The 13330-nt window shown below is 44.8% G+C and overlaps 1 protein-coding gene across 8 annotated transcripts in view; it reads left to right on the top strand.

The window, feature by feature from the left end:
• Positions 1 to 7689, top strand: part of rnf220a (ring finger protein 220a) — a 135006-nt gene extending 127317 nt beyond the window's left edge. For 4 of the 8 annotated variants that reach the window (XM_056239491.1, XM_056239489.1, XM_056239488.1 and 1 more), the window contains 4 exons: positions 1740 to 1848; positions 2685 to 2855; positions 3096 to 3170; positions 5836 to 7689. In XM_056239491.1, the coding sequence (XP_056095466.1) occupies positions 1740 to 1848; positions 2685 to 2855; positions 3096 to 3170; positions 5836 to 5907 (427 nt within the window). In that variant the 3' untranslated portion in view covers positions 5908 to 7689. The remainder of the gene's footprint in view (positions 1 to 1739; positions 1849 to 2684; positions 2856 to 3095; positions 3171 to 5835) is intronic. The other 4 variants (XM_056239493.1, XM_056239492.1, XM_056239490.1 and 1 more) reach the window with 1 other exon arrangement.
• The last annotated feature ends 5641 nt before the right edge of the window (positions 7690 to 13330 follow it).

Below are 13330 nucleotides of genomic sequence, written 5' to 3'. Positions count from 1 at the left end.
TCGCTACTTCCATCATCTCGGCTTTAAAATAAATGGGATCTGTTTGATTCCTGGCTGGCTGAATTTAAAGGGGACCTATTATGCCTCTTTTTCAAGATGTAATATAAGTCTCAGGTGTCCCCAGAATGTGTCTGTGAATTTGCAATACCCCTCAGATTATTTATTATACCATGTTGTAAATGCCCAATTTTGAGTGGGAGCAAAAACATTCTGTGCTGCTTCCCGCTCCCTATCCAGAATAGTTATGTGCAATTACAGCTTGTGCCTAGGATACTGTGCCAAAAACAAACAAAACATCTCTATGCGTTTTAAAGGGTTCGTTCACCCAAAAATGAAACACCCTCATGTTGTTCCAACCCCGTAAGACTTTCATTCATCTTCGGAACACAAATTAAGATATTTTTGATGAAATCTGAGAGCTGTCTCACTCCTTCATAGGCTGCTTGGTAATTGTATCTGCCGGCCCAAGAAGTTAGTAAAGACATCGTTAGTCCAAGTGACTACAGCGGCTCAACCTTAAGTCTATCAAGCAACGAGAATATTTTTTGTGTGCAAAAAAACAAAATAATGACTTTATTCAACTATTCATTTTCTTCCATGTGGGCCTCTGATGTGAGTTCACGAGAGAGCCGCGACGCATGCGCGAGAACCGAGAAGATGTGAATGAACTGTACAATGTGACAGTACAATTTCTGAAAGGCTCATTTTGAGACAGTTTTAGATTTATGGGGAAAATAACAAATGGAGTGGATGGATTTTTGTACACACTGCAGACAAGTTCAAAACCAATATTAAAGTGAATTTTGTAAAATAGGTCCCCTTTAAGCTTTACTTCTCAAGGTGCCCATGTTTCTTCAGTTACACTGTCATTGTTCTTCCTAAAGGTTGGCCTTATAGGAGATACTGAGTCCATAAATGGTCTTCAGTTTTTAATGGCCCTTCCTTGATTTACTTTCTAATACTCCCTGATTACCGAGAGGCCCATGTCCCAGTGTGTGTGTGTGTCCTGAGCGTGTACTCATTGTGGAGTCACACAGGCATGTAATAAATGAAGCTATTGGAAAAGGCAGTGGAACGGCAGGCACTAATCGGGGGGGATTGTGCCTAGGAGAACGCTGGCGCAACGTTAAATCAATACTGTAGATCAGTGCTCCATCTGGCTGGAAAATGAGCGGATCACCATAAACATCTCGCCAAGCGCCTTGCTGCACAATCAATGGTTGCCATATTGATTTAGTTATTGCAAGTTCATATGCTGTGGACAGTGTTAAATATACATTCAGCAGCTGAGAAGCATTTGTCTGAGGGATGTTTAGTGAAGGCCTGAGTGGTGAGAAGTTGGAGGAACCGGTGCGAGTGTGACCTCAGAAGACGCCCAGTTCCCTGTTTAATGAGATCTGAAACTGAAATAGTAGTACAATAAAGTAAAAACATATTATTTCATTTTGACATCATGGTCCTTCTGTAACGGTGATGAATACACTGTTTCCAGTTGGAACGTCTGTTTTTAATTTCGCATTAGTGTTTTTAGGAGTTGGCACTCAGGTTTGTCTTAACTGAAGCTGTGTGGCAGCTTTGCAAATTTAAATTGCAAATTTGCATGACTGCACAACTTTTTAAATGTAATTAGCATTCCACAGTTTTCAGTTTTATGTATAGGCCAAACTGGTTTGTAGTGCTCTAATTGAACCTCAACTTTCATTTGTTTTTGTTTTTGTTTTTGTTTTTTTAACCTTCAGGATCACAGAGGACTCTACAGCGACCACACTGGAGGCACTAAAGGCCCGCATACGAGAACTGGAGAAGCAAATCCTCAGAGGAGACCGATACAAGTGTCTCATATGCATGGTGAGAACTCTCGCTTGCCAATATTGTGCGTGTCCATGTGGTTGTGTTTGGTTATAACCGCATCCTAATAACATGCCATGGTGATATAACCTAACACCCGCAATCATGCACCCAGCTGGCTGAAGCTTTGTGATGGTTTGCCTCCTTCAGCTTCAATCTAGCATGGCCTGGAAAATTAACCCATACAATTAGGTTCTGTTGCAGGAGTTCCTCTAGCAGTAGTGGCCATCCTGTTGGATATCTATGCTAAACCTTTTTCAGCTTTATTTATATAGTTGCTTCTGACTAATCAGACATGCCTCTGTATGTCTGGAGGTTGATTAGATCCATCCTGACTTTTCAGTTTCATTAAAATAAAATAAAATAAATAAAACATCCTGAAAGTCACCCAGATATACAGATTGATCACTTATGGCCTTGTAGAGAACATTTTCCTAAATAAAGATGCTTGTAAATGTTTTGATTATTTAATTAAAAAGATTCTAGACATTTTTCTGTTTGCTTCTGCCTCCTGTGCAGTCTGTGGATTTGAGCTTTTCCCAGTGGTGGTTTACTGCCACCTGCTGGTTATTGGAAATAGAGCAGCCCAATAAATGAATTCTCAGTAAATTAACTGTTAACATCTGTTTTAGACAGTTGCCACCTACCTAGCATGATATCCAAACTGAATACTCGTGCAAAAATACAACAGAACTCCCAACCATCCCTTTTATCCTTGCTCAGTGTTGCGCGAGAGCTTCTGTTGATAGCTACACCCGTTGGTCTGATGTGTGTGTCTGTTCCTGCCGTGGCGGCCACATTCTTTTTCTCAGTACCGCTCTTGAATATCCCTGCAGCGAAAGCCACCCCAAACAGGGGCTGACGGCAAGAATCAGGCGGCCAAGAGGCACGGGAGCGCAGAGGCCCTGCAGCTCGGCGTGTACTGTTTGTACAGAGGCTACGTAACGGGCTGCAGCACTGCCACTGCGGACAGCAGTGGGATTAAGAAGCTGCTCCCACTCCGGAGGGTAAGGCTCTCTGTGCTCCCATTGGCCTAACCCCGCCTGACCCCTGCACTGCCCCACATGCTCCCTCACTGCCCACCTGCCTGCCTCCGTTGGCTGCTCTTTGCTGTGCTGGTGCTGTCTAGTGATGTCCGTTGTTGTATATGTGGGTGGCTGTAGATGTGAATTATGTTCATTTGACCTAGTTAAATTAATTATTTGTCTTTTTTGTCTTGTTTCTCTCTCTGCTTGTCTTTACCTCAGGACTCCTATACAATGCCACTCACCTCCATCCAGTGTTGGCATGTGCACTGTGAAGAATGCTGGCTAAGGACTCTGGTAAGAATGACACATTTGCTCATCAGTAGGTCCATTAAATGAAAAATTAGGTTTATAAATCGCAACAATAAAAGTAGCATGGTGGGACTCCTTGCATCTTGATAAAGTAAATATATATTTATAGTAAGTACAATGTTTTCTCACACAGTATGAATGGGTTTTATAAATTAATATATAAAGCTTTCTTTAAATTTTTGTAAGTGGTTCCATGAAAATAAGTAAAATCATTATAAATTGTTTATATTTTTTTTTTTTTTTTTTTTTTTTTTTTTACCACTGTTGCTCTAATAATCTGTAAAAAGAAGATATGCCAATAACTAAGTGATTTGATATTGTCTTTAAAGAAATACACACTGAATCATGCTTATTTTTCTCACACATTATAAAGAGTTTGTGTACATGAATATATGTAGCTTTATATTTTTGGAAGGGGGTCCCTCACATCGGGTTCATCATATATGAAAACCCCTGGATTAAGAAACTTATATCACATGACACCCATCACAAGCTCTTCCTTGGATTACTTGAAGTCATGTCTATGTACATTTTTCACACTGAAGTGTAAAAGAGAATAGGGGTAGTGCAGTTGTGGCTGGTGTAAATTATAAAATGCGGGTAGTTCAGGTACATATTAAATTTCAGTTCTACGCACCACAGAGTGCCCAAACCTTCTCATGCAGCGAGTCACTCGTGGTTAATGTGGTTAATGGAGTAGTTTATTTTGATAATGCTGTGGTAGTTGGCTATAGTGTTGGTTGAAGAGTTCATCTCGACCAGACCTGTGAGATTCCTCACGTAGCGCTCCAGGTTTTTAAATCCTTTAAGTCGGTGTTGGTGTTCTATTTGCCTCTTATCTTCAGAATTGCGATTGCCTCTACTTGTCCGATTGTAATCCCAACACTTATACTCACTGGCTCTTCCTCTTCTCTCTAAGCTGTTTTAGCCGGTCTTCCTCTGGGAGCCCACTCTCATTAGCCGCTAACACATTCTGTCACCACACGGAAACAATTAATAAGGAAATGTTTCCCAGCCTCAGCCGTTTTCCAATATGCTATATATTAAATCAGCTCCTTCCATCTCCGCTTATCACAAGGCCCTCTGTGCACGGCTCGCTGGCAAGAAGGAACAGAGACGTGTGTGTGCGCACCAGCCCGTGCTGCCACAGCGGATTGTTAGTGATGCAGGCATTAAAATTGTTGCCTAAAGACAGCAATAAAAGTAGCACGGCGGGGCTCCTTGCGTCTTGATCAAAGTAAATGTGTGTAATTTGGTTAGCGTCAGCCTTGTTTTATGAATCTAATGGAGCGCAGCAGCCACCCGCCACTGATGCGAGGAGCCCACGTTTAGACCGTGACCTGCCCACGCTCATTAAAACTAGGTAAACTCCCGCTTCCCAGAACAAAGAAACCAAATCTCAGGTCCCCTTTTTGTCTGGGAGATCGTTGGTATGGAGGGAAGCACACTGGAGTTTTTTCTGCTACACTGCTTCAGGTTTTACTTCTCACTTTAAAAAAAAAAAAAAAAGAGTAAATGAACATGACTCAGTCTATGTAGGGAGTCAGAAGGAGAATCTAACTTCAATTTCACGCCGGCCACATCAATATAAACCACTCGCATAGTCAGACCATGATGTTGAATTTGAAACTCTTCTGATAATTTGCACATTTGCCATGTAATGGTAGAGCCCATTGTTACAGCATAACAAGCTGGGTAGTGTTGCTGGATTTCTTTCATTCTGTGCAGTCAGGATCAACGGACCGGGTTCTGGTGCCCTAGACATGAACCGATTCATATGGAGCCACAAATCCTCTTTACAGTTAGATGTGAAGGCACACTGCAAGGTTAATGCTCAGATTCCTCAGTTTGCTTATCTAGGGCAAAAAGTCACTTTCATCTATGTTAAAACCCCCCTAAATGTGTCAGTTCCTATGTTAGTGGGATGTGTATGAGGAGGAGAAATATGCTGTCAGTGGCACATGTGCGAGAAGGTTACACGAGGACATGATCACCAATGGTTGCAAGATTCCTCACAGTAACGTCACTGTCTGAACTTCACCAGACAGTTGGGTTTGTTTCCAGAGGCGGCACACGACAAACGTGAGGATTTTATATCTCTCATGCCTTGCTGTTTAGGTCTCCATCAAGTGTTGTGGTATTTTATGAAGCTGAGTAAGTATATAGTTTGCTGACTTTAGGAGCAGATCCTGTGATGTTCAGTCGGTCCTGTTCAGCATGTGTGTGGTGCAGACAGCAGACCACACAGCTCACCTTCCTCCTCCTCTACCTCCCTGCTGCTTTCCTGCTTTTATGGTGCAGGCTTTATGTGTACTGGCTGAACATCAGAGTGGTAGTGGGAAAGGCGCATGCTTGTCGAACAGGGTGGGCTGCCCGTATAAGGCCCAAAAACAAATTTTACGTCCACATACATACACTATTAAAGTACTCTACAGTACAAACTGCCCTTGTACTTGAGCATCAAATCAGTGTATCTACACAGACCCAAAACTTTATGAACAATAGTGTAGACTAAGAGAAAAATGCTTGTACACAAAAAGTGCCTTTGATAGCATAGCAGTTTGCATTTTTCAAATGGAAATGACCACCTTCTCACTCTTTTTTTTTTTCTTTTTTTTTTTTTTTCTTGTCTGTCTTTCTCTTCTTATAGGGAAACAAGAAACTCTGCCCACAATGCAACACCATCACATCACCAGGGGACCTCAGACGTGTCTATTTGTGAACAAAAAGGCCGGGATTCTTTTTGTTTTGTTTTACTTTTGTTTCCATTTGCGCTAGTGTTTTTGGTTTCCCCACCGCCTGAGGGAGTGGAGTATCCTCCGGCCTCCTGACCATGAGAGGCACGAGCACAGACTCGCACTGACTTCAAATGGGGAAGGACTTAACGAGCATAGGACTAATGAGGATTTCATAGACTCAGTCCTCCTCTACAATTGCTTGTGTAAAGAGCCCACCGGCTTCCCTCTTGTGTTGGTCCATGGTCCACCCTCTCCAAAGTCAGCTTAGTTCCTTGATGAGGAACCTGTTCTTCTCAGATGATGGAAAGAGTACTAATTCTGTCCCTTCACCTGCACTGCTGCCGCTCTTAGTCTCCCACTTTCGCACTCTGTGGCAACTTCTTCACCAAGACCGCTGACGTCCACCCGACCGGAACATCAGCCTGACGATAAGAAGAGGAGACTTTAACGGACCACCCGAGGCTCTCCAGAACCCCTCAATCTTGATTCTCCATTGTGTTCTCATTCACCCCAAATCATTACTACTTTTGTGGTGTTCTAGTCATGTCAACCAAATTCAATGAATCAGTGCAAGCACATGTATAATAGTCTCTGTATGTTTACAGTGTTGTGAGTAAATGACATAGAGAACAAAACACACTTGTATACACTTGCACACACGGACACACATGCACATACAGAAATATATATTGAATAAAAGTCCAGTTTTAGTTGGGCGTGGTTTGGGTCGGGAGGGAGGGCATATGTTTCAATTTTGGTGAATTAAAAAAATGAAAAAAGAAAAGAAAACCCTCTGTATTTTTAAAGCAGATGTTGTTGTCTTGAAGTTGTATTTCATTGTACAGGAAGAAATTTAAGTAATAATTATAATAAACTACTCAAACTAGGACTTAAAAGATTTAGGTGTACATTTTTCATTGAAATATACAGTAAAAACTAGATTTAATCCTGAAACAAGGGAAAGTATCTTCCTTTTTCTTTGCTTTTTTTCAAGAAATGGAAAGATTTGCTTTTATTCACCCTAATTTTTCAGTGTTTTTTTTTTTTTAGCTTAATGCTGAATGCCATCTGTCTGTTACAAACAATTGGAATTATTTCTTATTCCGTTGAACATACAGTATTAAGAGACCCCCTGACCAGTTGCATATCAGTTTCTTCCCTTGGAAAGGGATTTTTATAAAAAAAAAAAAAACATCTAAGGGTGCTCTCATTTACAAGTTATGTTCAGATATCCTCTCTGAAACATCAAGGACGTGGTAAACATTTTATTTTTTCCAAGAATGAACTGGAAGAGTCCAGACTCGTTTCCCTGACTGGCCGACTGACTGACTGCTCACATTTTCCCTAGGAGTGAGACTGTGCTTTATATTTGTACATCTATGTATTCTGTGATTTCTGTATTGATGTAAGCGCAAAAAAAGGAAGAAGTGAAAGGTCATTGCTGATCCCAACACCACAATAAACAGTCAAATGTTGCATTTGTTATAACTTCTTTCACTGTTCCTTAAACTCTACAGTGGCTGGGTCAACAGCTGTACCAACATCATCTCTGCAACAATTTTTTAAAATACAGGTAGTAAATAAGAATTAGGGTTGACTCTTTGTATTCTTCCTTTGCCGAACAATTCGTTCCTGCCCCAAAGATGACAGATTGCACAAGATGATTGTGTGATATGATTTGTGTCCTTGTATATTCTTGAAAATGGTACGTGTCTTTCCCGTTTGTAAGCTACATTTGTCATCAATTAAATGACTGTAAATCTGAACTGGTCATCATGTGCTGGCTTCATTCACTGCTGGTCTGCCTAGTGCAACTACACCAGTATGAGTACTCGAGATGTGAAGCTAGTTATCATGATACCACATGCTCTACCTGCTGACGTAGCTGTTGAAGTACATCAGTCAATAAATGTCCATTGAGTGTCGGGCAGCAAAACAACTTCCTAAGGCATTGTGATTTCTCATTTCGATATGCATTACACTGCATCCGGTAGTGATAATGATGAGGTTTTGAGACTACCCCATTGATTTTCTACTATCCCTGACACTAAGTGCATCAAATTTGGTCTTTTTGGGCCTAATTTTGGACACTTTAGGGAAAAAAGGAAACGTTAGTGCTCTATTCTGCCATCTGCAGGCTAAATAAACAGGTGTTTTACCTGAACAGCTGTATCAAAACAAAACACAAGCACTGTGCACTTTAAAGATTAAGGACTGTAATGAAAATTTCATGAAATTACAAGATGTAATTAAGAAGTCGTCTACCTGCCCAGTAAACCCTCTGATCCCAAGCCAAACTCTAGGTTCATGATGTATTGGAGCGAACAGTAGCAGGGCCCTTAAACACTTTCAGATGCCTGTAAAGTGCTGATAAATACGTTGGAAAATCAGCAGGAGTTTATATTAAGTCTGTGTAGCCCTGTTTCAGCCTCTTGTTGGAAGTGTTTGCGGGTTTCTTTTGAAAAGAAACAAGCTTGGAGAACCTTCAAGTAGACAGCAGTTATGTTGTTCCGGTTTATGGACTTAATTACAGTCCACATACAGGCCATTTTTATTCTCCAAATCAGACTTCTCAATTCCATGGAACCCCAACTAGGACCCCCTTCCTAGAATATAAAGGCAGTCATCATACTGTATTCTATAAGACTTGTTCATACTGCGCTGCAAGTGTGATATTATTAAAATGAATAAATAAATTTACATATTTTTTATTTACTATTCAGTTTTTTAGCATTTTATTTTTTACATAAACTACTGTTCAAAAGTTTGTGGTCAATACGTTTAAAAAAAGAAAAGAAAAGAAATTAATACTTTTATTCAACAAGAATGCATTAAATTGATCAAATGTGACAGTAAAGATAGTATAGAATAATGTTACATAGTAAAGTATAATGTTACAAAGATTTATATACCAAATAAATGCTTTTTGAACACGGCATAATAAGAAATGTTTCTTGAGCACCAAATCAGTATTAGAATAATTTCCGGAGGATCATGTGACACTGAAGACTGAAAACAATGGAATTCTGCTTTGCCTTCACAAGAATACATTACATTTGAAAATATATTAAAAAAGAAAACAGTTCATTTCAATTGTAATAATACTTCAAAATATTAGTTTGTATTGTATTTTTGATCAAACAAATGCAGGTTTCCATCCATCCATCCATCTTCTTCCGCTTATCCGGGGGCCGGGTCGCGGGGGCAGCAGTCTAAGCTGAGATGCCCAGACTTCCCTCTCCCTAGACACTTCCTCCAGCTCTTCCGGGGGGACACCGAGGCGTTCCTAGGCCAGCCGGGAGACGTGTCCTAGGTCTTCCCCGGGGTCTCCTCCCAGTGGGACGTGCCCAGAACACCTTCCCGGGAAGGCGTCCAGGAGGGATCCGGAACAGATGCCCGAGCCACCTCAGCTGACCCCTCTCGATGTGAAGGAGCAGCGGCTCTACACTGAGCTCCTCCCGAGTGACCGAGCTTCTCACCCTATCTCTAAGGGATCGGCCAGCCACCCTGTGGAGAAAGCTCATTTTGGCCACCTTTATCTTTATCTTGTCCTTTCGGTCATGACCCAAAGCTCATGACCATAGGTGAGAGTAGGAACGTAGATTGACCGGTAAATCGAGAGCTTCGCCTTGCGGCTCAGCTCCTTCTTCACCACGTCAGGCCGGTACATCGACCACATTACTGCAGAAGCTGCACCGATCCGTCTGTCAATCTCCCGTTCCATCCTTCCCTCACTCGTGAACAAAACCCCAAGATGCTTAAACTCCTCCACTTGAGGCAGGAACTCTCCACCAACCTGAAGTGGGCAAGCCACCCTTTTCCAACTGAGGACCATGGCCTCGGATTTGGAAGTGCTGATTCTCATCCCAGCCGCTTCACACTCAGCTGCAAACCGTCCCAGTGCATGCTGAAGGTCCTGGTCTGAAGGGGCCAACACGACAACATCATCCGCAAAGAGCAGAGACAAAATCGTATGGTCCCCAAACCTGACACCCTCCGGCCCCTGGCTGCGCCTAAAAATTCTGTCCATAAAAATTATGAACAGAACCCGCAACAAAGGGCAGCCCTGCCGGAGTCCAACATGCACCGGGAAGAAGTCTGACTTACTGCCGGCAATGCGAACCAAGCTCCTGCTTCGGTCGTACAGGGACCGGACAGCCCTTAGCAAAGGACCCCGGACCCCTATACTCCCGGAGCACCCTCCACAGGCCGCCGCGAGGGACACAGTCGAATGCCTTCTCCAAATCCACAAAGCACATGTGGATTGGTTGGGCAAACTCCCATGAACCCTCCAGCACCCTGTAGAGGGTATAGAGCTGGTCCAGTGTTCCACGGCCTGGATGAAAACCGCACTGTTCCTCCTAAATCAGAGGTTCCACTATCGGCCGTATTCTCCTCTCCAGTACCCTGGCATATACTTTCCCAGGGTGGCTGAGAAGTGTGATCCCCCTGTAGTTGGAACACACCCTCCGGTCCCCTTTCTTAAAAAGAGGGACCACCACCATCCCAGAGGCACTGTCCCCGACCGCCACGCGATGCTGCAGAGGCGTGTCATCCAAGACAGCCCCACAGCATCCAGAGACTTGAGGTCTTGAGGAGACTTGAGGGCGGATCTCATCCACCCCCGGTGCCTTGCCACTGAGGAGTTTCTTGACTACCTCTGTGACTTTAGCTAGGGTGATGGACGAGTCCACCTCTGAGCCCTCAGCCTCTGCTTTCTCAATGGAAGACGTGACGGCGGGATTGAGGAGATCCTCGAAGTATTCCTTCCACCGTCCGACGACATCCCCAGTTGAGGTCAACAGCTGTCCACCTCCACTGTAAACAGCATTGGTAGAGCCCTGCTTCCCTCTCCTGAGGCGCCGGACAGTTTACCAGAATCTCTTCGAGGCCAGCCGATAGTCCTTATCCATGGCCTCACCGAACTCCTCCCAGGCCCGAGTTTTTGCGTCCACAACCACCCGGGCTTCAGTCCGCTTGGCCTGCCGGTACCCGTCAGCTGCCTCAGGAGTCCCACAAGTCAATCAGGCCCGATAGGACTCCTTCTTCAGCTTGACGGCATCCTTTACTTCCGGTGTCCACCACCGGGTTCGGGGATTGCCGCCTCGACAGGCACTGGAGACCTTACGGCTACAGCTCCGAGCGGCCGCTTCGACAATGGAGGTGGAGAACATGATCCACTCAGACTCAATATCTCCAGCCTCCCTCGGGATCCGGTGGGAGGTGGGAGTTGAAGATCTCTCTGACAGGAGACTCGGCCAAACGTTCCCAGCAGACCCTTACAGTACGCTTGGGTCTGCCGAGTCTGTCCAGCTTCTTCCCCCGCCATCGGATCCAACTCACCACCAGTTGGTGATTAGTTGACAGCTCCGCCCCTCTCTTCACCCGAGTGTCCAAGACATACGGCCGCAGGTCAGATGAAACGACCACAAAGTCGATCATCGACCTACGGCCTAGGGTGTCCTGGTGCCACGTGCACTGATGGACACCCTTATGCTTGAACATGGTGTTCGTTATGGAAAACTGTAACTAGCACAGAAGTCCAATAACAAGACCTAATTTAGGTAGAGGGCTGTTTTGTTTGTTATTTTGGGCCTTGCTCTCCCCTGAGCCATTGCTCCCAGTTACCTGTGTTTTGTCTTTTACTTTGCTATTGTAAATAAAATCCAACAAAATGCATCTGGTTTGGTCTTCACTCTGGGACGGAGGAATTGAAGTGTGTTCTCGTTTTTCTTTTTATGTTAATTTTACGTTTTCTTTCCTTTGTTACTTCTCCTTCCGACCCCTAGACGGTTAGGGAACGTAACACAGAACACCGCTCAGGTTCAGGTCAGGGGGGCCGTTGCTCCCAATCACGCCCCTCCAGGTGTCACTGTCGTTGCCCACGTGGGCGTTGAAGTCCCCCAGTAGAATGACAGAGTCCCCATTCTCCCAGAGCCCCCAAGAAGGCCGGGTACTCTGCACTGCCGTTTGGCCCGTAAGCACACACGACAGTGAGAGACCTATCCCCGACCCGTAGGCGCAGGGAAACGACCCTCTCGTTCACCGGGGTAAACTCCAACACATAGCGGCTGAGCTGGGGGGCTATAAGCAAACCCACACCAGCCCGCCGCCTCTCACCATGGGCAACTCCAGAGTGGTGAAGAGTCCATCCTCTCTCAAGGAGTCTGGTTCCAGAGCCCAAGCCGTGCATAGAGGTGATCCCGACTATCTCTAGTTGGAACCTCTCAGGCTCCTTCCCCGCCAGCGAGGTGACGTTCCACGTCCCTAGAGCTAGTTTCCGTGTCCAGGGACCGGGTTGTCGAGGCCCCCGCCTTCGACTGTCGCCCGATCCTCTCAGCATCGGTCCCTTACGGTTCCTCCTGTAGGTGGTGAGCCCCGTGGGGGGAGGCCCGGCCACCAGGCGCTCGCATACGAGCCCCAACCCCGGGCCTGGCTCCAGGGTGAGGCCCCGGCTGCGCCATACCGGGCGACGTCACGGTCCTCGATGTAATTTTACTCATAAGGGTTTTTTGAACCGCTCTTAGTCTGACCCGTCGCCTAGGACCTGTTTGCCTTGGGAGACCCTACCAGGGGCATATAGCCCCGGACAACATAGCTCCTAGGGTCGTTCGGGTACTCAAACCCCTCCACCACGTTAAGGTGGCAGTTCAAGGAGAGGAATCAATACAAACTAATACAAACTTCAAACTAAAACCTTTCCAAATGCAGGTTTGGTGAGCATAAATGATTTCTTTTATATACATAAAAAATCTTACCAACCCCAAACTTTTGAACGGTGTTGTATACTATGTTAATTGACAATATTTTTCTCTGATATTTTCTGTTTCTCTCCTGGCACCCCCTTTCCAGTTTGAACCCCTGATAGAAATCCATGAACCCATTCATAATGAGGCATCTGATATCTGGTTGATATCCATGTCGTATCAACGGTATTGGTGATACCTTGCAGGGACAGGGATTTAATGGTTACCCGAGGTCAGAATGGGGTCTGGGCTGTAGGTGGTAATGTGTCTCCTCTGTAGTGGTTGAAGAATGTAACTGTGGTTAGATCATCTCACCTCTCCACCATCTAACCCAAGTCTTTACTTACTGTCAAGACTGTGTGTTCCAGACAGCAGTGCGATCCATAGAGTGCATTAGACGGGCTGCGAGCAGGGCTCGGGTTACTGCCCACCCTGTGGCCTGAGTGGCGCTGGAACCAGGAAGAAGCCAGATGAGTGGAAGCAGATCTATAGAAATTGCTTTTGGAGGTCAAAGCCATCCCTGATGGGGAGTATAAAGTGTGGGGGCCATTATAGGCAGTTTACAAACATCTCCGCAGACCAATCAATAGGACAGGCCTTCTCTGTCGCATTGGGTAATTCCTCGATTGCATTGGCTGTCTGTACCATTGGTAATTTACAC

This window comes from Rhinichthys klamathensis, unplaced genomic scaffold (genome assembly GCF_029890125.1).
Source record: "Rhinichthys klamathensis goyatoka isolate OS25496 unplaced genomic scaffold, OSU_Roscu_1.1 h1tg000566l_1, whole genome shotgun sequence".
NCBI classification, from domain to species: domain Eukaryota; kingdom Metazoa; phylum Chordata; class Actinopteri; order Cypriniformes; family Leuciscidae; genus Rhinichthys; species Rhinichthys klamathensis.
The sequence above is the reverse complement of the archived record's forward strand: the minus strand, read 5'-3'. Positions and strand labels throughout refer to the sequence as shown.